Source organism: Geotrypetes seraphini, chromosome 10 (assembly GCF_902459505.1).
Source record: "Geotrypetes seraphini chromosome 10, aGeoSer1.1, whole genome shotgun sequence".
NCBI classification, from domain to species: Eukaryota; Metazoa; Chordata; class Amphibia; order Gymnophiona; family Dermophiidae; genus Geotrypetes; species Geotrypetes seraphini.
The window spans coordinates 18,293,688-18,320,249 of record NC_047093.1 but is presented as its reverse complement, the minus strand read 5'-3'; the positions used below and the strand labels follow the sequence as shown (position 1 = coordinate 18,320,249).

The following is a 26,562-nucleotide window of genomic DNA, read 5'->3' as shown; positions in this document are numbered from 1 at the left end:
AAGACTCCTAAATATATTTTTGCAATTATAAATCCCCTAAGAGGCTCACACAATAGTGCAGGGAAACAGGCACCAATGCCCTCTCCAGCCCTGGCTTTGCTCAAACTCACATATGCTTTTCTTTTCTCTCTATCAGTGCTACAGGTTCCATGGACATCTTTTTCCTTTCAAAAGAAGCCAAAAATTGGCAATTTAATGTGAAAAATGCAGAAGAAATCCTCTCTTCAAAACCCAAATGCTAATTGTATAAAATGGTGTAATCTCTGTAATATTTTTCTGTATTCAATCAAATGTACTACACTGTTGAAGTTTATAAAATAAAAATTATTTATTAAAAAAACCAAAAAACAAATGCCATCCCCATGCGCATGGCAGGGGGAAGGGAAAGGGAAGTGTGCATGGCAGGGGGAAGGGAAAGGGGAGTGTGCATGGCAGGGGGGAGGGAAAGGGGAGTGCGCATGGCAGGGGGAAGGGAAAGGGGAGTGCGCATGGCAGGGGGGGAGGGAAAGGGGAGTGCGCATGGCAGGGGGAAGGGAAAGGGAAGTGTGCATGGCAGGGGGAAGGGAAAGGGGAGTGTGCATGGCAGGGGGGGAGGGAAAGGGGAGTGCGCATGGCAGGGGGAAGGGAAAGGGGAGTGCGCACAGCAGGGTGGGGGGCGCGTCACTGCCACAGGCACCGCTCACCCTTACTATGCCACTGCTTCCACTCCCAGCAGTGACCCATTTTTAGTCCTGGCCTCTTGCAGTCCCTTTCTGCCAGCAGCGTCAGCATTCTTCCCAACCAGCCAGCTACCTCTTCCACCCCAGACGGTTGGAGCTTCTTCATTCACTAATCTTCTCAAGAGATTTTAAGCCTACCATAGGTCTTTTTGGCTACATATCGGAGCACAAATCTCTCTAAAAGACTTAAAGGCATTCTTAGTTCTTCTTGTACCAAACCTTGTACCCTTCCCTTTCATCCTTACCTGAATTGTTCTCTTTTCTTTAAGCATATGTAGTTCCTCCCTGCCCTTCCCAGTGTGGCTAGTATGTCAATTCAGCCACAAGTTTAAATGTTTGTATTTTAAATATTGTATAATGTTTACCTTTTGTAACTCGCCTAGTAACCTAGGAATAGGCGATCAAATCAAATTTTAATAAAACTAAACTAAACTTGCATTACAGTGCCTCACTTCTGCCTAGTCCAGGGGTCATCAACCTTTTTACAGCAAAGAGCCAATTTATCCAAAATGTCTGACCCATGATTTATAAAGAACTGCAAGGTATAGCTTCTCTCCCCTTCAACCCCTCACAGGCCTTTGCACCTCTCATCCCTCCCTCCCTGCTCCTCCCCAACCCATAGCCAAGGTTCTCTCCCCTCTCCAGGCCCTAACCCTTTAATCTCCCTCCCAACTCCATGATCCCAACCACCCCCAGGCCTACCGAGATACCTGGTGCTCCAGCGGTAGTCTTTGGGGCAGGAGCACGGCCCTCTTGCTCCTGCCTCCTCATGGCTGCCGCAACCTCCTACAGTACTACAGAAAATGCCGCAGCAGCTATTTTAGAACATAAGAACATAAGAAGTTGCCACCACTGGGTCAGACCATTGGTCCATCGCGCCCAGCGGTCCGCTCTCGCGGCGGCCCGTCAGGTCCATGACCTGTAATGTGGTTCCTGTCCGTTTCTGTAACCTACCTCTTCTTTTTTATCTGTAACCCTCAATCCCCTTTTCTTTTAGGAACTTGTCTAAACCTTCCTTGAAACCCTGCAATGTGCTCTGGGCTATCACAACCTCCGGAAGCGCGTTCCATGTGTCCAACACCCTCTGGGTAAAAAAGAACCTCCTAGCATTTGTTCTAAACCTGTCCCCTCTCAATTTTTCCGAGTGACCCCGTTGTGTTAGTGGTTCCCCACAGTCTGAAAAATCTGTCCCTGTCCACTTTCTCTATGCCCCTCAGGATTTTGAAGGTTTCTATCATGTCTCCTCTAAGTCTCCGCTTATCCAGGGAGAAGAGCCCCAGCATCTTCAACCTGTCAGCATATGAATAGTTTTCCATACCTTTTATCAATTTAGTTGCTCTCCTCTGGACCCCCTCGAGTACTGCCATGTCCTTCTTGAGGTACGGCGACCAGTATTGGACACAGTACTCCAGATGTGGTCGCACCATTGCACGATACAGCGGCATGATGACTTCCTTCGTCCTGGTCGAGATACCCTTTTTAATGATACCCAACATTCTGTTCGCTTTCTTTGAGGCCGTTGCGCACTGAGTTGATGCTTTCAATGTTGTGTCCACCATCACCCCCAGGTCTCTTTCAAGGTTGCTTACCCCTAGCAGTGATCCCCCCATTTTGTAGCTGAACATCGGGTTCTTCTTCCCTACATGCATGACCTTACATTTCTCTATATTAAAACTCATTTGCCATTTTTTTGCCCACTCTTCCAGTCTTGTTAGGTCTCTTTGCAGGACCTCACAGTCTTCCGCGTTTCTAACCCTGCTGCAAAGCTTGGTGTCATCAGCAAATTTGATAACCTCACATGTCGTCCCCGTCTCCAGGTCGTTGATGAATATATTGAACAGGATTGGTCCCAGCACCGACCCCTGTGGAACTCCACTCGTGACCCATTGCCAGTCTGAGTAATGGCCCTTTACTCTAACCCTCTGCTTCCTGCCTGCCAGCCAGTGTTTGATCCATCGGTGGATATCCCCCTGCACCCCGTGGCTCCACAGCTTCTTAAGTAGTCTTTCGTGAGGTACCTTATCGAAGGCTTTTTGGAAGTCAAGGTAAATGATGTCTATGGATTCCCCTTTATCCACCTGGTTGTTTATTCCCTCAAAGAAATACAGTAAGTTCGTGAGGCACGATCTTCCCTTGCAGAAGCCGTGCTGGCTCTCCTTCAGTTGTCCATTGCCTTCTATGTATTCGCAGATTGCGTCCTTAATTAGTGCTTCCATCATCTTTCCCGGAACCGAGGTCAAGCTCACCGGCCTGTAGTTTCCCGGGTCACCCCTTGATCCCTTCTTAAAGATGGGCGTGACATTGGCTATTTTCCAGTCTTCTGGGATCTCCCCAGTTTTTAAGGATAGGTTACATATTTGGCTTAGTGTATCTGCTATTTCGTTTCTCAGTTCTTTTAATACCCTTGGGTGGATGCCGTCCGGACCTGGTGATTTGTCGCTCTTTAGTCTGTCTATCTTTCTGAGAACATCCTCTTTGTTTACCTCTAGTTGGACTAGCTTCTCATCAGGGTTTCTGTTTATGTGCTCCTCAGGTTCTGGGATGTTGGATGTGTCCTCTCTCGTGAAGACTGACGAGAAGAACTTGTTTAACCTGTCAGCTATCTCTTTTTCTTCCTTTACTACTCCCTTCCTGTCTCCATCGTCTAACGGTCCCACTTCCTCCCTGGCTGGTTGTTTCCCCTTCACATACCTGAAGAATGGTTTGAAGTTTCTTGCTTCCCCCGCCAGCCTCTCTTCATATTCTCTTTTTGCTTTCCTAACCTCTCGGTGACAGTCCTTTTGGTGCCTTTTGTGTTCCTTCTGGTTGTCCTTTGGTTGGTCCTTTTTCCATTTTCTAAATGATGTTTTCTTGTCTCTTATCGCCTTTTTCACCGCATTTGTTATCCACGCCGGGTTTTTGGTTCGATTTTTTTTGCACCCTTTCCTGAACCTGGGGACATACAGGTTTTGTGCTTAGTGCACCGTGCCCTTAAGTAGGGCCCAGGTACCTCTACGGTCTCCATCTTCCAGATGGGCTCACAATCTAAGTAATGTACTTGGGGAAATGGGGGTGGGGGGATTAAATGACTTGCCCAAGGTCACAAGGAGCAGCATTTAACCTATAAACTAACCAATGGAAAATTCCTCACTAATAATGGTCATGTCATAATAACCCCAATTCCAAAAAATCATAAAGAATCATCAACATCAGTAACCAACTATGGACTAGTTGCATCCATTCCATTCATTGTGAAAATCATGGAAGGATTGGTTCCTTGAGCTGTTGCTGAGTTTCTTTCCCACCATTTTCCTCATGGCCTCGTAATTTCCTTTTCTAAAGTTAAATGCTGTTGTTGTAGTTCTTTTCACCTTTGATGCTCCCATTTCTATCTTGCACTGGATCATGCTGTGATCGCTGTTTCCTAATGGTTCTAGTACTACCACGTCCTTTGCGGGTCCCCCCTAGCCCATTGAGTATTAGGTCAAGAGTGGCATCTCCCCGTGTTGGTTCCTTGACCAGCTGCTCCATGAAACAGTCCCTCACCACCTCCAGGAATTTTGTTTCTCTCGTGCAATTTGAGTGTCCAGTTTTCCAGTCTATCCCAGGGTAGTTGAAGTCACCCATCACCACCACACTTCCGCTTTTGCATACCTGCCTCAGTTCAGCTTCCAGGTCCTGGTCGTTTGCTTCCAGTTGTCCTGGTGGGCGGTAGTAGAGCCCCAATTTTATGTCTGCTCCCTTTCCTCCTGTCAGCTTAACCCATAACGATTCCAAGCCGTCCGCCCTTACTGTTGTTTCCATCCTGGTTGAAGGAATGGAGTCCTTTATATATAGCGCTATTCCTCCACCCTTCTTATGTGTCCTGTCCCTCCTATAGAGTTTGTACCCTGGTAGGACCACATCCCATTTATTGTCCTCGGACCACCATGTCTCTGTGACTCCAATTAAGTCTAGGTCCTCCTTGCTGGCTATAACTTCTAGCTTCCCCATTTTGGTTTTTAGGCTCCTAGCATTTGTGTATAGGCAAGTTAAGTCCCTGTTGTTTACCTTTTCTGCTTGTTTTCCTCGTGGATTGGTGCTCCTGCCTACCCCTTCATGGTTGGTCAGCCCCGGAGCCTCATTTCGTTCATCCTCCTTCTGTGGTGTGTCTGTTTCGTCCTTGCCCTGCTCCTGTGGTGTGTCTAACTCGTCCTCAGCCTGCTTCTCCATTTTTGTATGTCCCTCTGGCTCTGGCTGTTTCCTCCTTTTTCCGCTCTTTAGTTTCATTTGTTCCTTGGCCCCCTGCTTTGCGTCCTTGGTTTTTTTGTCAAAAAATGTCCACTCAGTCCCTCTATTGTCCTTGGGTTTTTTTCCAAAAAATGTCCACTCAGTCCCTCTATTGCCTTTTCCCAGTTCAGTATCCTTGTTTGATACTCTAGTCCGATGTGTCGATGTCGGATCAACTCTCGGCTTTCCCCTTGCCCTCAGTTTAAAGTCATGTCTATGCCGTTCTGGATGTTGCGTGCCAGCATCCTCGTTCCAGCCGTGCTCAGGTGCAGTCCATCTCTCCTGTAGAGCTTACTTTTCCCCAGGAAGATTGGCCAGTTTCGTACAAAGTGGAAACCCTCCTCATCGCACCATCTCCTCAGCCAACTGTTTATTGCTTGCAGCTCGGTCTGCCTCCTTGCATCCGCCCTCGGAACTGGCAGGATCTCTGAGAAGGCTATCTTCCTTGTCCTCAGCTTCAGTTTCCTCCCCAGGATCTTAAACTGCTCGGTCAGTGTGGTCCTGTTGTAGTTCCTTCTGCTGACGTTGTTGGTTCCAACGTGGATTATCACTGCTGTCTCCTCCGTCTCAGCTCCCTCAAGGATTCTCTTGATTCTGTCGGAGATGCCGCAGCCTATACATGGGTTTTACAATCTCCTGCAGAGGGTACGGCTTCCTTATATGGGGCGGCCTATCTAAAGACATCGTAGATCAGCCGCGGAGTCCCCCCGTACCTGTAGCTCCCTTCTTGACAGCTGCCGGCTGCCTTCTGCAATGTCACGGCCAGCGGTGCAGGGCAGAAGCGATCTTTTCAGTATCCAGCCGGCTCCGCGCTGCTTCCTCAATGCCTGCGTCAGTTCTCGCAGGACTCGAACTGACGCAGGCATTGGGGATCAGCGCGAGGCCGGCTGCTTGCTGAAAAGATCGCTCCTGCCCTGCACCGCTGGCCACAACATTGCAGGAGGCAGCCGGGGGGTGGAGGGATGTATAGGATGCCCCATTGTATAGGCCGATTTAGGGTTTAAAACTCTTAGATAAGCCGTGGCTAGTAACAAGGGGCGGCTTATCTAAGAGTTTTTAAACCTAAATCGGCATTTCCTGCGGCCTATACACGGGGAAATATGGTAGATAAGTTTTCTGAAATGTTTATCCGATACAGCATTGGATATTAACCGGCTAAATTCCTTGTCTCTGACTGCTGCCCTCCCCAGCTCCTCCATCCAAGAAGTGTACCTTTGAATAATCTTTCAGGTGACAACCCAGGTCCTTAACAGCAAGAATAGCGTTGCAGCCTCTTTGACCACTTTAAACTCTATCCGTTCGCAGAGAATTTGCTTGTTGGATTTTGGCGGGGGTCGTCTTAACCGGATATCCGACTGCAAGGAGCCAAAAATAACTCACAGAGAGGAAGCATTTGGAACGCATCTCGGCTTACTGGTGCGTTGCAAGCCTCATTCTGGATTTTAGCTCCTCCCCCCTCCGAGTCTTGTTAACCAATCCGTGGCTCACGTGTTTTTTCGCTCTCTAAAAGCCTGATGCAATTTCCGCTTCATCCAGGAAACAAAAGTAAAGCGAGCGGTCACGTTCTGCTGTCGTAATACATAAGGAACGCCTGTACGAAAGAGGAGACGTAAGGTGACCCAGTGGCCTAATGGATAAGGCATCAGCCTCCGGAGCTGGGGATTGTGGGTTCGAGTCCCATCTGGGTCGTACCCAAGTTTTATACCACGAGAAAATCACACTCTCTCCTAATTATTCCTTAATCTTGGCTCCCCATTATATTTTCCAAAAATCAAGTAGGAAGGCCCTTCCACCGTTTTGCTTCCCAACATTTTAAGATTTCGCCTACACTACAGGGATTTGGTTAATAGCCATAGTTAATAGCTTTTTTTTTGCCACGCTTAGGTAACGCACAGCAAAAAAGCGTTAAAGTTTTCCTTATTTTTTTCCAACATATTTTTAGGACAGGCAGCATGGAGAAAAGTACATCTCAACCTGAGTGCCCAATGAATAATCCAGTCATTTAGATTCAAATTAAAACGTGTGTGTATATTAATGAGATTTTTTGTTAATCTGGAATTTAGCACGCGTAGTAAAAATCCTGAAAAGAAACGATGATTGTAGAAAGCACACAGTTTTTATGGCCGGCCTCTTTGGTAATCCCTCGAACTGAATAGAGCAGCCCCCCCCCCCCTGATGATTTTGCTCCTGAATAGTTAAAAAAAATGAAATCGAAGAAACTTGGCAAAGTTGTGAAGGAATATAACCAAACCTTAAGAGGTTGGGCAGACTGGATGGACCACTTGGGTCTTTATCTGCCGTCATCTACTGTACGGAAGGGTGGTTATTGCACTGTCTGTCTGGTGATTGTGTCTATTTTCCAATGTTTGTGTACTAAACGTCTCTATTCACTTCGCCCCGCTCCCATTTGCGACCCTTTCCGTTGGCATTTTGGGCTTGGGCTGTGCGCAACTTAGCGCAAGCGAATAAATGCAATCCATCCTTTCGCGCGCATGTTGGAACACCAGAGAAATCGAAGGCATCTCTTTTGCTCCTTTAGGTATTTCGGATTACATTAGCAGTAATGGAACAGGGTCAAGAGCGGATCCCACCCAAGTCCCGGGAAAGATCTACAACAGCCCCGAGATCTGGTGCTAGTTTCTAGAAGTACCTCGAGGACTTTTGCTACGGTGGAAACAAAGCAGATGGCTGAAATATGGCATTGTCAACAAAACGGTGACACGAGAACGACACAGGGCTATGCAAATCCCGATCTTGTTTCTTCCAACCCCCCCCCCCCCCCCCGAATAGACTTAATTTGTGGAACTAGGACATGCTGGCAGGTGGCAGTGTGTGGCACAGTGGTTAGAACTACAGCCTCTGAACCCTGAAGTTGGGGGTTCAAATCCCATGCTGCTTTCTGTGACCCTGGGCAAGTCACCTAATTAGACGTGTTTCAGTATGTAAAAACCCTTCTGAGGTCTCCTGAGAGAACCATATAGAAAACTGAATGAATAAATAGTGTGATAACCAAAGCAGGTATGGTGATGTCATAATGCCTCATTCCACCAATAAGAACCAACTTCAGTGCTATCACAATGGCTGGATTGTCCTTCACTTAGATCTCTTTAGCTACATTTTGATTTCTAGAGTGGTGCAGTGATTAAAGCTACAGCCTTAGCACCCTGAGGTTTGGGGTTCAAATCCCATGCTGCTCCTTGTGACTCTGGGCAAGTCACCTAATTAGACGTGTTTCAGTATGTAAAAACCCTTCTGAGGTCTCCTGAGAGGACCATATAGAAAACTGAATGAATAAATAGTGTGATAACCAAAGCAGGTATGGTGATGTCATAATGCCTCATTCCACCAATAAGAACCAACTTCAGTGCTATCACAATGGCTGGATTGTCCTTCACTTAGATCACTTTAGCTACATTTTGATTTCTAGAGTGGTGCAGTGGGTTAAAGCTACAGCCTTAGCACCCTGAGGTTTGGGGTTCAAATCCCATGCTGCTCCTTGTGACCCTGGGCAAGTCACCTACTTAGACGTGTTTCAGTACCTGAATAAATTCATGTAAAAACCCTTCTGAGCTCTCCTGAGAGAACCATATAGAAAACTGAATGAATAAATAGTGTGAAAAGTTACAGCCTCTGATAACCCTTGATGCTTTTTGGGGGGACAATCTTGTTTCGTTTTTGTTTGGAGGTTTTTTTGTGGCTAACACATTATTCCTTCCCTCAAATATAATCCCTGTTAAACTACCCCATAAATCTACTGCTGTCAGGACCTAGCATCCAAGTGGGAGGTTAACAAGAGTTGTAGCACTTTTGTCTTGCTCCACTGGGTGATTCGTTTCCCCCAAAGGCTGCCCCTCATTAGCATGGACGAGGAGATGGAAATAAAACCCTGACTCCCATTCTTAGCAGCCTGGGAAAAGTAACAAAAAGGCAGCTCTGCAAGATGACAGCACCAAGACCACTGGTACTGACACTGCTGCTAGCCACTGGATCTTCCTGTGCTTTGATGCAAAGAGAAGGTAGGTTTTTATAGATGAGAAAGAAAAATGCCTATCTTGTAAAACAAAAGATCGGGCCGGTTTCAGCAGTGGAGACAAAATACACTGAGATGTGGGCCACTGTGCTGGATAATCCAAGAGATTGTGCCATTTCAGAGAGACTGGACTAAAAATGAAGTCGGCCTAGACCACATAAAGGAGAATTATTTGTGGAGTCCAGTTTTGCGACGGACTCTTGAAGGTGTGGGGGGCCCAGCTAAGGGCTCCATTTACTAAAGTGCGCTAGGGCTTTAATGCGTGGAATAGTGCATGGTACATTGCCCCGAGCGCTAGACCTTAGTTCTAGAAGCGTAGCGCGGGGTAATTTCCTGCACACCCTAAAAACGCTAGCACACCTTAGTAAAAAGAGCCCTAAGTGTTGGCCCCCCCAAAAACTGGGTATAGAGAAGAGTTGTTAACTCCCACAGAAGTGAAAGGACCCACTTTACACAAGTCTGGAATGTCTTTTTAACAGTACGACAATTGGGAATTAGTTTTCTTTTGAGGGTTTTTTGTTTTTAGGTTTGTCAATATGCATTGATCTAAAGCTTCAGATTTTTTTAAATAAATAAGGGATCAATACACTTAGACATCACTTTTTATCCATAAGAAGAATTTGTATGTACGAGAAAAAAAAATATTTTTTTCTTAAAGTCACAAATAAGATAAAGGCCGAACCCGAAACCACTACTTAGAGTAAGGGTAAATGCGTCTTATATACGAGTTCTGCCTTTGGTTTATTATGTGCTCACAATCGAATAAGTTGGTTGTAGCGAGACAGTGGAGGGTGCTCAAAGTCACCTGCTTCTCAGCCCACTGGAGCCAACAACACCTTATTTACTCCCGGAAGAAATCCCCAAGCACATGTTTTTGATAATATTTAGACTTTCTAAAGCAGGGGTGTCCAACCTTTTGGCTTCCCTGGGCCGCATTGGCCAAAAAATGTTTCTGGGTCCGTGCAAATGCTGCAGCAAGACAGAGGAGGGGGCCGGCAAGATGGTAAATACCCAGGGACAGCAGAGGATAACATTGCATCGCCCTTGACTGGGGCTGCTCAAAATACTTCACGGGGTCGCAGGTTGGACAGCCCCTGTTCTAAAGCCTTCTTTACAGTGTTTTTGTCTGAACATTTTTCTATCCTGTAGAGACAAGGAGAAAATCTGTAAGATCTATAGTTTAACTAAATTAAAATTTATGTATGAATATTGTGGCCCCAAGTATGCAGGCAAAGTGGGAGGATTTTAAAGTTTGGAGAACTCATCGCCTACAAGAAATAGTTCGATTAAAAGGGGGAAAATAAGATATGCTATAGGAAAATCAGATCCATAACAATGGCAGAGTTTTAAAATGCCAGGGATAAAGAGAGGATGCCTAGCAGTCCAGAGCATTTCCATACAAAGCAACTTTTAAACGGTTTTCACCCTTCAAAAATAAGGGAGTGGAACGCAGGTAATAATGCGAGAAGCAGCGATTACAATTCTAATCACCTGAGCTGGGAGACTGCATGGGACACGTTAGTTCTGCCCGGAAAACTAAGACCCTTTTGCTAAGTCACAGCACGTACTAACGGGTTAAGCATCACATGATCCAAGCCCTAAGATTTAGGGCTCCTTTTACTAAGCTGCGATAGCGTTTTTAGCGCGCGCAGAATTGCCCGCTATGCGGCTAGAACTAACGCCAGCTCAATGCTGGTGTTAGCATCTAGCGCGCGCGACAATTCTGCGTCTGCTAAGCATGCACTATAACCACTATTGCAGCGTAGTAAAAGGAGCCCTAAGTAAAAGAGTCTGTATCAGAGGTTGTGCTCCTTTAAAAAAAAAACAACACTACCTGATATTATTATCCTCTAAAATAAACCTGGGGTATTTATTTCTCTGTTGAAATTTTAACCTACAATTTATCACTTGTACTTTAGTGACACATCAGATGTCCATGCCTAGCTCTTTCCCCTTAATTAAAGATTAGAGTTCTCTAGAATTCAACGCATTAATAGGTGTTTTTGAGACAGGTATTTATTTTGTACCTTGCCCAGAGTCGCAAGAAGCTGCAGTGGGAATCGAACTCGCAACCTCACGGTGTTAAGGCAGCTGCTCTAACCACTAGACCAGTGATTCCCAACCCTGTCCTGGAGGAACACCAGGCCAATCGGGTTTTCAGGCTAGCCCTAATGAATATGCATGAGAGAGATTTGCATATGATGGAAGTGTAAGGCATGCAAATTTGCTTCATGCATATTCATTAGGGCTAGCCTGAAAACCCAATTGGCCTGGTGTTCCTCCAGGACAGGGTTGGGAACCACTGCACTAGACCATTCCTGACAAAAATGGAGAAAGGTAAAAAGGACAACTGGCCTCAATGGAAGAGGACAAATCTTTACTGACTCAACTCACAGCGCTTGCATCAGGGGTCCAAAAACGTTTTTGAACGATATACCCAAATAAGTACCATGTATTACCAATGCAAGCAAAATACCAGTTGGTGAATTAAAACTGCGTCACCAGCCAGGTTAAAGCAGTACTTATGGCGCCAGTTGCTGTTGAGTTAGACTTTGGAGCACTGCCATCTTTTGGCTAAGTACTGCTTTAACCTGGCTGGTGACGCAGTTTTAATTCACCAACTGGTATTTTGCTTGCATTGGTAATACATGGTACTTATTTGGGTATATTGTTCAAAAACGTTTTTGGACTCCTGATGCAAGCGCGGTGAGTTGAGTCAGTAAAGATTTGTCCTGTTCCATTGAGGCCAGTTGTCCTTTTTACCTTTCTCCATTTTTGTCAGGAATGGTCTAGTGGTTAGAGCAGCTGCCTTAACACCATGAGGTTGCGAGTTCGATTCCCACTGCAGCTTCTTGCGACTCTGGGCAAGGTACAAAATAAATACCTGTCTAAAAACACATATTAATACGTTGAATTCTAGAGAAACAGCAGTGGCAAACTGAAACAGATCGGCTGTGGGACCTTCCAATACAAAACCGCAACTGTAAGCCCACCCTCTCCGATGTCACTTCTTCTGGGGCAGAGCCAGCAGTTGCAGATACGTATGGGACGGTCCCACAGCTGGTTTGTTGCACTTTGCCACTGTAGCTTTGGAAAAACAGCAGCAGCAGTGGTGGGAATGCTATGGAGCAGATAGTGGTGGATGTGGGGTAGTTGGAAGAGAGGGGGCAGCAGCTAGTGGAAATAGTTTGGGGGGAGAAAGGGGGCAGATTTTGTGTAAAAGTGGGAAGTCAGATTTCAGATAGAACAGAGGGAGTGAGGGCTGATGTTGGAAGGGTGGGGTAAAGAGAGGAGAGAGATGATGGACTGGGGAAGTGAAAGAGGAGATGCTGGATGGAAGGTGAGGAGAAGAAAGGGTGCAGACATATGGAAGGGGAGAGATAAAGAGAGGAGGGAAATACTGATGAGAGAGAGGGCAGATGCTGTATGGAAAGAGGAGGGGGAATAGCTGTAAAGAAGGAGGGCGACAGAAGCCTAGATGGAAGAGGGAGATGATGGAAGAGGGAAGTGAAAGGGGAGAGATGGGGCAGGCTGTATAGAAGAGGGGAGACAGAAGAGGGAGATACTGATGGGAGGGGAGAGAAAGTGTGTGGAGATGCTGGATGGAAAATGGGAGAAAGGAGGCAGATGCTGTATAGAAGAGGGGAGTGAAATTAGCTGATATTTGAGGGGGGCCTACAAAGGAGGAACATAATAATGGAAGGGGAAAGAAAGGGCAGATATGGGGGGCAACTGCTGTATAGAAGTGGGAGAGAGAGGGTGCAGTTAGTGAAGACTGGGAATAAGGGGAAGTGAAATTGGAGAGCCAGGGTGAGGAAAAGAGATGGAAAGCTGCTGGTTGACCGTAAAAAAAGAGGTAATTGGAAGACTAGATAGTAAGAATGAGTTAAATGTCGACATAGAGGTAGAAAAATAAATTGAAGAAAGCCAAAAGGAAAAGGAGAAGAGAAAAATCCTGACAAGAGACTTATGACGGAGGAAAGCAGAAAACCAGAGAAGTAAATGGCCAGAAAACAAAGGTAGAAAAGTCCTTTTATTTTTAATTCAGGATAAAGTTGTGTGATACTCATGTTTATAAAGGTTAATAAATATACATTAAAAAATAGAATTAAGATGATATCTTTTCACTAGACTAATTTGAATGCATTTCTGACTAACTGCCAAGAGACCAAAACCTCATTTCTCAGGTCAGGACAGCTTACCCTCTCTTCTACGAAATCACGTTAGCGGTTTTTAGCGCAGAGAGCCATGCTGAATGGCCCGCATTGCTCCCAATGCTCATTGTGTTCCTATGAGCGTCAGGAGCAGCGCGGCTCTCTGCGCTAAAAAGTGCTAGCACGGTTTTGTAGAAGACGGGGTCACTGTCTTGACCCGGGGAAGAAGGTGTTGGCTTCTGAGAGCGAACTGAAAAATATGTTAAGTCCTTTGAATAAAATAAAGCTGTCTAAACTCCATGTTCTCCATGCACTTACATATTTTATTTTCCATTTTTTTAATTTATGGCCCCCTTTTATCAAGCTGAGTTAGGGTTTGTTTGTTTTTTAAATTGCCGACCTCTGCAGTAAAAGCTCCAACGCTCATAGGAATTCTATGAGCATTGGAGCTTTTACCACAGCAGGCGGTGATAAAAAAAAACAACTAAACCCTAACGTGGTTTGATAAAAGGGGGGGGGGCCTATATTTGTAATTTTTTATTTGTAATGTACAGTATACCATCAGGGTATTGCAACAGAACTTTTTGTTTTGCTCACATCAATTCAGTCTTTTGCTCACATCAAGAAGCTTTTGCTGACACAAATTCGGTCCTCAGAGGGAACCTTGCAGGAAGTGGTTGCTCAGTTGTGAAAATATTTCTATGAGCATTTCCAATTCCATACTTCTTGAATTTTGTTTTCTACAGGATCTTTGGTCAATGGTTTCACTAAAGATTTTCCAGCATCCAAAGATAGCTGGGTATCTGGCCAGGCCATGGTTTCCTCAGTCGGTAACATTCTCCGAGACAGGGAACCATTCCCAAGAGAAGCCTCAGAGGAAAGGCATTATGCTGGTCAAAGGCATCTTGAAGAAGACCCACACAATGCTGAAATGACCCCCAATATCTCAACAAATCGAAAGAAAAAGGCCAACCTCTCCCTCGAGAATAATACAGGGATAAGGAAAGCCAACGTGAAGCACAGAAGAGCTTCATCTTCAGCTGGTTCCATGGAAGCAGATCTGCCACTCTCACTTTTGCAGCTGGACAACCTCCAATTCCACCGTGTGGCATCATCACACCATCGAGTCAGGTTCCTAACTGAAGCACAATATTTTCCAGACCTGATGACCTTCCATGGAAACAATCACAGGCCACAGGATAATGACAGCAATAGATCTAGAAAGATCAGTCCCTACAAACCCAGTGGTACTCTAAGCCAGGATATCAGCAAAGCCTCCTGGGCAACCAGTCGTCAATCTTCCAGTCTGCTCTACCACTTCAATCTCTTGAGAAAGGGTAAGTTCCAAAGTGAATTAACCTAATAACATTTGTGACTAGTTTTCACTTTGGGGTTTTTTTTTGGTTTTTGTTTTGCTTTATTAGACCAGGGCAAAAAATACACATTCTTGTAAGCAATCCTGTAGGACAATTGTAGGGTACTACTATGTGACCGGTGCTACTCAGTTGAGAATCTTCAATAAAGATGGAAGCCGCATGAAATCATTTTGCCCCTTCAGCTATGCCTTCTCCATCTTTGGGGCTCCAGCTCCAGAGACAGCATAACATGTTCTCTGACCTTTCAAGTTATATAGCTCTAAGAGGGAGATTTTAGCCTGTTCTGGATTTCTGACAATCTCATCCAATGCATTTTGAGACCTGCAGGACTGGCCAAAAAGTTTCCCTCCTGAACTGGGTAACTTGGCATCTCAGCCTTTTTGGTTGGAGAGGGCCCCAGACTATGTCAAGATTAATGCTGAATATTCTGCCATTGAGGAAGAGCAGCAGAGCGCTCATTCTCAAGGTCTTTATGAGTGCGCCCTAGTTTGTGCCAACCAGTGTTATTTCTGGCAAGGATAACCCAAGCACCACTAGCTGAAGAGGTCCTCTAGTGGCTAGAACAGGATACTCCCCTACGTGCTGCAGCTGACAGACATGCTTGCTCGAAAAGTGAGCAACTGTAGGAGGAAAGAGGATGGCATCACATGGACCGTGTCACCAGCCACAGCAAGGTTGGGAGTGACCTGTTCTGGCCACCGGAGGACCTCTTCAGCTGGCAGGGCTTGGGGATCCCCACCAGCTCATTGAGTTTTTGTTGTGGGTCACTGGTACAAGGGCGGGGGCAGAAGTCCCCACCCATTTTAGGCTCAGGCCCAGCCAACGTTGCAATCAGGTTGTTACCTAATGTTGAACTGCCAACGTCAATAAGTATTTTTTAAATGTGAAGATATGGTGTCAAGGAACCTCAGGGTACATTGGATTTTGTTCATGGCACAGTCTGATGTAGTCAAAATACCAGGAATCTGTGACTTGGACGAAGGCATCAGATTTGATAGTATTGTTGACTTGTGGCCACGTTGGCATTTAGCTTATCTTCCAAGTGCAAGAAGCTAAGTTCTGTACTTGCAAACCAAGGTATAACTTATTTGCATAAATTAACTATCTGCATTGGGTAGCCAGAATATTGTTGTGCAGGAGAAAAACATGGCCTTTGATCCAATTCATTCTTCTGAAGTTCTCAGGTACTCACTTCCCCCTCTTTTACGAACGCATAGCAAGGGTTTTAGCGCCGGCAGCAGTGGTAACTGCCCCAATGCTCATAGAATTCCTATGAATGTCGGAGCAGTTGCTGCCGGCGCTAAAATCCACGCTATGCGGTCTTAAAAGAGGGGGTTTGTTAGCAAATGCACTCTGAATTGACAAGTATTAATTAGGAGTTCCACTATTTTAACAAACCAAACAAGAAGAGTTTCAGTTTTGCCAGCATGTCAAAAGTCTCATAGGATGCTTTGAAATCAAGAAACACTGTTCACACTTTTTTCTGGAATCCATTTTCAATTACCTAATTACAGTGCTAATGCGACTAAGTTGTATAGATGATCTTTCTTTGGTTTGGCTAATGTTTTATCCACCTTTTTTGAACCGCTAGGGCCTTTGCTCAACCAACTCTTTACCCCACACAGCATCCAAAACTAGGGGAGGTTGGGGGGGGGGGGGGTCAAAGAAGGAGACTGACAACATTGACCCATTCAAGGTATCCATTATATGAATCTTCTACCTTTCCCTACTGCAACATTCCCACTCTCACCACAAATTAAGTTTCTCTATTCCAAAGCTCAGCAGAACACATTAACCCATCAATAACCCCACCATCCTGGTTAATGCTCAGCTCTAACTAAGCCAATTATTATCCTGTGAAGAGTAACATTAGCAATTCTATTACACACTCTGGTTTACCCCTAAGCTCCCCTAGTTTGTTGAATTACTACTCTGATTTTTTTTTTTCACTTTTCTTCATGAAATACTCTTTTTATTTATATACCATTGATAGTCTAAGTCAGGGGTAGGGAACCCGGTCCAGTCGGGTTTTCAGGATTTCCCCAATGAATGTGCATTGAAAGCAGTGCATGCAAATAGATCTCATGCATATTCATTGGGGAAATCCTGAAAACCCGACTGGAATATGGCTCTCAAGGACTGGAGTTCCCCACCCCTGGTCTAAATAGTTTACATTCAGGTACTCAAGCATTTTTTTCCCTATCTGTCCCGGTGGGCTCACGCTACCTAATGTACCTGGGGCAAATGGGGGATTTGATGACTTGCCCAGGGTCACAAGGAGCAGCATGGGATTTGAACCCACAACCTCAGGGTACTGAGACAGTAGCTCTATGTATAGATGTTCATAGCATTATTTATGCTTATACTAATTTCAGATGCTGAAAACAAAGAGAAGATTTGTTCGACAGAATGCAGAAAGGAGATAGACGAAGCCGAATTCTACTGCTCTAGTGAATTTGGTAACATTTTCAATGTAATATACAGGTCATGACGTTATAATTTAATTAACTAGGAATGGTATAAAAATATTCCCTCAAATAAACGATGTGGATAAAGTTCCAATAAAAAAGACAAGCAGTGCCCCGGTGAGCTGACCCTTTTAAACGGAAAGAACTAAAAGCTGAAAATTTGGACTGGGAAAATGGTAAAATTAATGAAGCTTGAATAACTGCAATTACTTCTCCAGTTTGCATTACTTACAGATTGATAACTATATGGTACAGCTGTATTGTTTATCGGCGCCATAAACTGAGGCACATGGATGGCAAACAACCTTAGCAATAGTGAGATCATATACCTTCAGTAGGATAACTCCCTTCAGCATGAAGTTCTGGGACAAGGATTTCTATAAATAGAAAGTAAAGCACAATGCCTACCTGTGCTCAAGAATAAGAGCACTTGACAGCTGATCACACAAGAAAAACATAGGTATCACAGAGGATTAGAAGGACTGACAAACAGACATTTTTAAAAAGTCATTCTGCATAAAATGCCACCCTTAATTCTCCAAGGACAGCAGGACATATGGGACGATGTCACCGATGGAGCATGATGTGAGAAAAGAGCACCCAGCAGCTCTTCCCAGAATTGTTTGGGTAGATTCACCATGCGTGTACATTTTTTTCCTGCTTGCTATTGTCTTGCAGGACCACTTTGGTCAATTATAAGCCAAGGAACCCAGCTTCTTGGGGAAGTGGGAAGATTATAAGCATATAAGTCCCGTTAACCTCAGAGAACAAGCTACAGCTCATAAACTTCATTTTTCTCCCAAGGATCAGCAGGTTTGTAAAATCTTCACGTATAAGACTCATGTATAAGCTACAGATTGTCTTCAACAGAAAATTGGAAATACTACTACCAATGGTACTCCAACAAGAAGACACCAATAAGTTATAGTGCCAATGGGGCTTAAAGAGAATGACGGTGGATTCTAAATCCCAAATAGTTTCTGGAAGACCATATGTCCAAATCAACAGTTAGTCTGGGAGTCTTGTTATAGGCAGTAGCAGATGTGAATGTATGGACAGATAGCCACTTTAAAGGTTTCTTCAATGGAGGCTGATCGCATGTGGGCTACTGACGCAGCTGTAGTTCTGACTTTACGAGCCAAGACATGACCTTCTAAAATCAGCCCAGTTTGGTCATACATGAAGGAAATGCAATCTGCAAACCAACTGGAAAGTGTGCATTTGCCAATGGCAGCCCCCATCCTGTTCGGGTTAAAAGAAAAAAAAATGGGTGATTTTTCTATGGGTTTTAGTCCGCTCCATCTAGAAGGCCAAGGCACTCTTTCAATCCAAATTGTACACTGCACTTTCACATTTATGGACATTGTGGTTTTGGAGAACACAAAAAAGGTTGGAAGAGAACTATTGACTGCTTAAGATGAATCTCTGACACAATTTTAGGAAGAAATATTGGCTGGGTGTGCAAAACCACTCTTATTATTTAAGATCCATTCTGGAACCTGGAGTTCATTAACCCTATGTGCTGATGTAACCATCACCATAAAGACAACCTTCCAGGTTAGGTTGGATGAATGTACTGTACCATAGCAAATAGATCTCATACATATTCACAGTGGGAAACCTGAAAACCCAACTGGGTTCTGGCTCTGAAGAACTGTGCCCATTCCTAAGAGATCATGGCCGAGCACCATGAGTGGATATCTGTATGAATATGGTCCCGTTGCACCAGAACACTTATTTTGGAACAACTCATCCCGCCAAAAAAATAACCAGAAAAATAGCCAGAGCAAAAAAAAAAAAATCAAAGAACTTGATGATGATAAAAATTACCCTGGCCAGAAGCTCAAGACCTAAATAAGACCCACACTGAGGTACGGTGAGAAAAGAAAAATATTTCAAATTTGCAGAAAAAGCTAAGGAACTCTCTAAATGCAAAAAGACCCTATGATAGCAACAGGCCTTACAGCCTTTCATAAAGAACAGCGTATCTTTTGAGGTGCTGAGACAATACAAATAGAAAAACTGGTATAAATCAACTCAGTGGAAAAGAACAGACCTCGGAGGTCCTTTCCCTGTGACAGCAGCAGATGAGAACAGGTGCACATGCACAGTGAGACTACCCAAATGCTTCTGGAAAATGTGGCTGTCATATTGATTCCCATGCTAGGTTCCACCGGTGACACGTAAGGATTTTACAATCCTGTTCTCCGTGGAGAAAGAGGGGAAAACCAAACACCAGTATGGCTAATTCTATGAGTTTCAAGTTGTTCCCTAAAGTTCATTAATAAAGTTTCTTACTTACGGTTCCCAGAAGTAGAGAATGACACGGGGACAAATTTTTCCCTGTCCCCACAGGAACTCATTTTCCCACCCCATGAGTTCTTTTCCTGTCCCTGCCCCATCCCTGCAAGCTCTGTCCTCATCTGCACAAGCCTGAAACACTTTAAAATCATAAGTGTTCGAGACTTGTGTGGTTAAGGCAGGGCTTACAGGAATGGGACAGGAACAGCGACACAGGGCTGTACCGGGCTATGTTACGCCCTCACCTGGAATACTGTGTCCAGCACTGATTGCCGTACATGAAAAAGGACACAAGACTACTCGAAAGGGTCCAGAGAAGAGCGACTAAAATGGTTAAGGGGTTGGAGGAGTTGCCGTACAGTGAGAGATTAGGGAAGCTGGGCCTCTTCTCTCTTGAAAAGAGGAGATATGATCAAAATGTTCAAAATAATGAAGGGAATAGACTTAGTAGATAAAGACAGGTTGTTCACCCTCTCCAAGGTAGGGAGAACGAGAGGGCACTTTCTAAAATTGAAAGGGGATAGATTCCGTACGAACATAAGGAAGTTCTTCTTCACCCAGAGAGTGGTAGAAAACTGGAACGCTCTTCCGGAGGCTGCCATAGGGGAAAACACCCTCCAGGGATTCAAATAGGGGGAAACACCCTCCAGGGATTCAAGACAAAGTTAGACAAGTTCCTGCTGAACCAGAACGTACGCAGGTAGGGCTAGTCTCAGTTAGGGCGCTGGTCTTTGACCAGAGGGCCGCCATGTGAGCGGACTGCTGGGCGCGATGGACCACTGGTCTGACCCAGCAGCGGCAATTCTTACATTCTTAAAACTCACGGGGATGGGACGGAGAAAATGAGTTCCTGCGGGGTTGGGAAAAAATTTCTCCCCATGTTATTCTTTACACTGCAGTACAAAAGGAAGTGGGATCGGACAACGAGAACTCCACTGAAGAACACTGATGTAAAACCAACTTTGTTTATTTCATAAAAGGACACAAACAGAAGCTGTGGAGTGCTCATTGTCCGTTCCCACTTCCTTTTGTACTGTTTTATACCCGGGGGTTCTCTGTCCTGTTGGGACTTTTTGGTGATTTTTTACACTGCACCACTCTAGAAATCAAAATGTAGTAAAAGTGATCCAAGTGTAGGACAATCCAGCCATTGTGACATCACTGATGAGGTAGGCTCTTAGGTATAGGTGGAATGAGGCATTATGACATCACAATACCTGCTCTGGTGATCAGAGGCTGTAACTTTTCACACTATTTATTCATTCAATTTTCTATACTGTTCTTCCGAATACAGAAGGACACAGGGGCAAATTCTTCCCCATCCTTGCGGAAACTCATGAGTTCTTTTCCTGTCCCTGCCCCGTTCCTACAAGCTCTGTCCTCATCTGAACAAGCCTCAAACACTTTAAAATCATAAGTGTTCAAGGCTTGTGCGGTTAAGGCAGAGCTTACAGGAATGGGGCAGGGACAAAACTCGCGGGGACGGGATGGGGGAAACTGAGTTCCTGCGGGGATGGGGGACAAATTTGCTCCTTTGTCATTCTCTACCCAGAAGCACACAGTGAACTCCCCACCCTACATTTAGTAGAGGTTTCCCCAGTCCACATAATAATAGATGCAATAAACTCCTTTATCAAGTTAATTTTTCATAACCTTTTTTCCCCAGCACAGGTCTACAACCAGCAACCCTCTAGCAGTGTCCCGCAACCTTTCTCAAGCCGCAACACACTAAAGGTAGTGGTCGTGGCTCAAGGCACCTAGAAGTGCGCGGATATCGCATGATGACATCACGCACATGTGTGACATCATCACGTCGATGTCCACGTGTATGAAGGCCCTCCAGACGGACCTTAAGACACCAGTGGTGGGGGAGGGGGGTGCCAGAAGGGAAGAGGGCCAGAGAGGATAGGTGCTGGCGCCCACCGATTGCCTCTCGTGGCGAGAGGCACGTCTTCTAGGCAGTCAGCTGCGCCGGCGCCTCGCTTCCTCCCCAGTGTACCGCGGCATACCTGAAATCTCAGGAGGCACACTAGTATGCCTTGGCACAGTTTGAGATACACTGCCTTTATTGTTAAACTTCTTATTTTTAATAAAACAGCAGTGAATGGAATTGTTCACGATGTGGAAGTCCTTGGACAAGGTCTGCGGCTGATAACTCTGCTGGTCAACAGTGATGGCTTGTATAAGCTGAATCGTCTTTACATCATGCCCGACGGCTTCTTCTTCAGAATTAAGATCCTCGCCATAGACACACTAAATTGCCACAGAGTGTGCCCAGATTTCAAACCTGGTAAACACATGCTATCTTTTCACTTTGTGTTTCGGCCGTATGGCCTGCCTCAGGGGTCTTATCCTCAATGAGAAGCACTGTTAAAAAGTCCCTCATCTTATTTATTTATTTTTTCCTATTCTGTCCTCCCCAAAGAGCCCAGGATGGGTTACAGGTCAACATACACAATATACAGTTTATAGGTTACAATTTGCCATAGTTAAAATACAAGTTTGTTCCCTAACTCAACACATACTGCGGATCTAAACCCAATATCCTATATAATAAAACCCTAGCTGCGCATGCGCACTCCTACCTGCGTGTTCCGTTTTCCCTGATCCATGAGCTGTAAGTCTGTGATGGCAGGAGTGCGCATACGCGAGTCCCCAGCCTTACAGCACCTAACTACACTCGCGGCAGGAGTGGCTGCCAGCGCTGGACTCCCTGCTCTCTCGCGGCAAAAAAACAGTAAGTTTTTCGCGGTCTGACCCTCCCATCCCTGCCCGACGTCTGACCGGCCTTCCCTTCCCGCGGTCCAGACTCCAAACCTGTCTGCAGCACTTTACACACGCTGCTTCGGGGCCTTCTACAGCCCTGATTTGCTCTGCCGCGTCTCTGATGATGTCATCAGGGACCTGCCAGAGTAAATCAGGACAGTAGAAGGCCACGAAGTAGCGTGTGTAGAGTGCTGCAGACGCTACTAGAGTCAACAGGTTTGTAGGGACCGCGGGAAGGGAAGGAGGGGGGGGGGGGCAAGGGACTAAGGGAGCCAGACAGACTTCTAGCACCCATTAATGTAACGGGCTAAAATACTAGTACATAACATACAGTTAACAGGTTAAATTTGTCAGTTATAGTGCAAGATTTTCCAATACAAATTTATCCTAACGTGATACATATCGAGGATCTGGTATCAATATACATTTCTTTGTAATCTATCGGTTGTGGGCGTGGAGTTGGGTGAACAGGTATGTTTTTATTGCTCTCCTAAAACTGAGGAGTCCTTCAAGGAATATAATTTGCGGGGGCAGTTGATTGCAATGGCTCAGTATGAAGTAGGAGGAGGAACGCTGTTTAGCGGTTTGCAGCTGAAGGGCATGGACAGGGGGGTATTTTGAGGCGTTTTTCATTCTGGGATCGAAGGGAACCTGATTTGGCATGTACAGAGGAAGCTTGCTTGTCACATAGCCCGGCGCCATGTTCTGCACGGACTTGAACGCTAGCACCAGGCCCTTGAAGACACAATGTACGGACAGCCGCTGAGCCGATGACAGTGCCTTGGAGACAGGGTCGTGGGGATGGAGGTTTTCTTAGAAGTCCGGTTGCCGCGTTTTGTAAACATTGGAGACGTCATATGTTCTTCGCCGTGAGACAGTTGAATAGCGCGTTGCTGTAGTCCATGTGGGAGAGGGCTAAGGCTGGGCCAGCTAATTGAAAGGCTTACCAATGGAAACCAGCCTGGTATACTCTTAATGGCAATGATATGCTGGAGTGACTTCTAGGAGGTACTGCCTAAAATTAGTTTGGAGAGTTGGCTAAAGTTCCTCAATAAGAAATAGGTAACTAATCCCAACACAGAATGAAATAATGCTTGTCTGTAAGTTTGGTGCTTTCATTTCAATATCATCAATTTGGCTGCCCTATAATCATACTTGGTTAGATTTATACCACCCATTTCCCTTCCAGAGACAAAGGCAGTTTAAAGTAACGTTCTGAAATCATCTAGATTGAAAAGTTCTCTATGCATAGGGAACACATGTAATCCTATATATCCTCAGGGGTTAAAAAGTAAAAGATAAGCAAGCCAAATGCTTACTGCCACTGTCAGGAGTAGGGGTGTGGCCTCAGCACCATAAGGTTTCAGGTTTGATCCCAGGCCAGCAAGTCACCTAAATGTAAAGGGGGCGGGACTTATATACTACTTTTTTTCTGTGTGTGGTTACAATCAAAGCGTTTTACATATATTTTGTTCTGGGCAATGAAGTGTTAAGTGACTTGCTCACAGTCACAAGGAGCTGCGGTGTAAATTGAACTCACCTCCTGCTTTTGGCTCTCAATCCATTTTTAACTATTTTGATTGTTTTTATCCCCTTCCCTATTGTTTTTAACCCTAATTGTACTACTTTATAACTAGATTGTATTTCATTCCTAGTTTTCCCTGTGTTTTTTGTATTGTATGTGTAATTTGAATTACTATTATGTTTTGGTAGATATGGTACATGTCATTTATGTTTGTCTTCCTCTACTTTGTAATTTTTATCACTTTGTACATCGCTTAGAATTCGGAATAGGCGATTAATCAAATGTCATAATAAACTTGAAACTCAGGGTGCGGAGGAAGCTGGTCTAACCACTAGGCCTCTCCGCCACCCCACTTAACCCTCCAACATCCCAGGTACCAGTTAGATTGTGAGCCCACATGAGAAAATATTTAGAGTACCTGATAGAAAAAAATACACACAACCTTGAACTTCTCCAAGATAGGATGATATAAACAAACAATCATTCCTCCCCTCAATTCCCTCCCCAGCGGAAGGGAGTCTATCATGGGCAATGCTTGCAGGGTTTTAGAAGTAGCCCTGGTGCAAGGCCTCTGGCATAGATGGTTGTGGCCAAGACCAGACTAGGTATGGAAGGGGGATATCCACAATAAGCCTTCATGGGTTAGATCCGCACGCACTGCCTCCACCTCATATAAATCTAACTCCTGCATATTCATAGCAGATAACTTGAATGCCTGGGTTTGGGAAGCATTGGTATAGGGGAAAATACCAAGGTAGTTGTACACAAAGGCACATGGGGCCAAAGCCCAGCTCTGGTTCCAAATGAGCTGGAAGTACAAAGGAGCAGAAGGAAACGATAAGGTAAAATAAAAACATAGTTAACCTTTGGCAACGGCTCATAGGCAGTACAAAGTTTTAGGTAGTAGAACCAAAATCTAGAAGATCAAAACCAATTAATTAAAAGTGGTGTTCCTAACCACCCATAATGATTTTGTACGGTGTTATAATATAAAACTATAAGGGCAATAATCCAAGTGATTTGGTTCCTTATGCGAACGTGCGCGTGATTGTGTTGTTAACATTTTCTGGTGCGCTCCGCACAATTGCGCTCAATTGTCGTTGCGCTCACTTGTCCACACACTCACTTGTCTGCGTGCAATTGTCTTGCGCGCATTTGATTCATACAAGCAAAATCATGTTCACTCATGCAACATCGGGAGCTGATTTTTGCCCACCCCTCCCTCGTGGATTAAAGTACGGCCGCGTTCACAGCGTACAGCCTTTACCTGCCAAAACGTTCATGGAGGTATGTCAGGGGGGAGACACTATGTGCAGAGATTTTATGATCAAATCTCCCCTGTTTAATCTCCGGCAGGTGCGCTTGGCATCCAAATTCTATGCCCCCAGTCCTGCACCCACTTATTGCCCTTCTGAGCTTCGCTGGGGAGGACGGAATATAGAACAAAGTAAAATCAGCAATAGCTCTTAACTTTTAGCTTCACTGAATAAAAATAAAATTGTGTTTCTTACTTTGCAGGCGGTAGATATATTGTGATGGGCCAGATCTATCACAAGAGACGGCAGCCCCCTCCATCTGTCCTTCGGTTCCTCCGGGGGCATCTGAGGCCAGGAGATGGCTTGGTCTGGAGCAATAGCTATGTGAAAAGATTTAATAGGAAGAGAGAGAGAAAAGTGCAAACAGCAGCCCATACTGCATGCACATGAGACCCTGGACTTAACATTATTACCCTCTTTGTAAACGTAAAGCAGAAATCAGCGCTAAAACTTTCAGGCTTCAGTACTTTCAGGCTGTTACTACTGCACTATCACATTTCAAATTAAAATGGCCTGGTTCCGTTAAAATGATCGTTTCCAAACTTCTCTCTCTAGTAACCCTACAGAAAGCTACTGTCTCTCCAGGTCACAACGCATCTTCTTGAGCCAAGGCAGGAATTATCCAAAGATAAATAGGTAGTTTGGGGATCACGCAGTTCACATCCCACTTCATCTTGGGATAATTCTTAAACTGGAACAAATAAAGGGGGAATTATGCCTCCCATACTCAGCCAAGTGTCCACTTTCAGTAATATTAAATATTTAGTGCATTTTATTTTTTAACTCTGGTGGTTTCCGTTGTATCTACATATAAATATTAAGCATGTCTGATGTTATCTGCACCTTTTCATTTCATATTGTTGTGAAATCTTCAGATTATCCTTCTGCTTAGCTGGCTGTAGATAATAGCACGGGGACAAATTTGTCCCCATTCCCACAGGATCTATCCTCATCCCTGCAAGCTCTGTCATCATTTGCACAAGCCTCAAACACTTGTACAGATGAGGACAGAGCTTGCAGGGATGGGGCAGGGACAGGGAAGGAGATAGGTCCCAAATTTGTCCCCGTGTTTCTCTTACTATATTTTCTAAAAATGTCTATGTGTGGCTAGTAAATATATCTTTTGGAAACTGTTCATTTTTGCACCTGGTCTTTCAGCTCCAACGCCTCAGTGTCATTTGGAGACACCTCATTTTCATTACAGATGCTTGAAAGGTTAACTCATTAAAGAAACAGGTGGAATATTCACAAAATAAGTGAATTCCGAGTAAATGATTAATAAAAGCTTATTCTGGAACAGCACGTCTGATGATTTTATCAAGTGCATGTGTAGCTAGCAATTATAAACATACGAATTCCTTAAAAAAAGTCATAGAACTAGTTTTAAGACATCAGTAAATGACTGATTCTCAGTGACAGAACCATTTAGCAGATTTTCTTCCTGGATCACATTTATTTATTTTTTTAGATTTCTATCCCGTTCTCCCATAAGCTCAGAACAGGTTACAAGTAGACATTCACAATCGTTTGAAGACAGACTAGTCATGACAACAAATAGGTTACAGTAGGACAATAACGGAGCTTATTCTAGAGACCAGACTGGTCACAGCGAAGAGTGCTAGGAGAAGTATAGTGAGGAGGCAGTTTTTAATGGCTCGA

At 44.7% G+C, this 26,562-nt stretch overlaps 2 protein-coding genes and 1 non-coding gene across 3 annotated transcripts in view; 2 read left to right on the top strand and 1 right to left on the bottom strand.

Moving 5' to 3' along the window:
* KPNA2 (karyopherin subunit alpha 2) overlaps positions 1-6,327 on the bottom strand; it is a 78,227-nt gene extending 71,900 nt beyond the window's left edge. Inside the window, exon 1 of the mRNA XM_033961785.1 lies at positions 6,180-6,327. The gene's annotated coding sequence lies outside the window, so the exon portion shown is untranslated. The remainder of the gene's footprint in view (positions 1-6,179) is intronic.
* Positions 6,328-6,583: 256 nt separating this feature from the next.
* Positions 6,584-6,656, top strand: TRNAR-CCG. Its single transcript has one exon. It is a non-coding gene; the product is annotated as a tRNA-Arg (tRNA).
* Positions 6,657-8,907: 2,251 nt separating this feature from the next.
* C10H17orf58 (chromosome 10 C17orf58 homolog) lies at positions 8,908-25,490 on the top strand. Its single transcript, XM_033960974.1, has 5 exons — positions 8,908-8,983; positions 13,898-14,488; positions 16,903-16,986; positions 21,395-21,586; positions 25,106-25,490. The coding sequence occupies exons 1-5, from the start codon at positions 8,908-8,910 to the stop codon at positions 25,291-25,293; spliced, it is 1,131 nt and encodes a 376-aa protein (XP_033816865.1). The 3' UTR covers positions 25,294-25,490.
* The last annotated feature ends 1,072 nt before the right edge of the window (positions 25,491-26,562 follow it).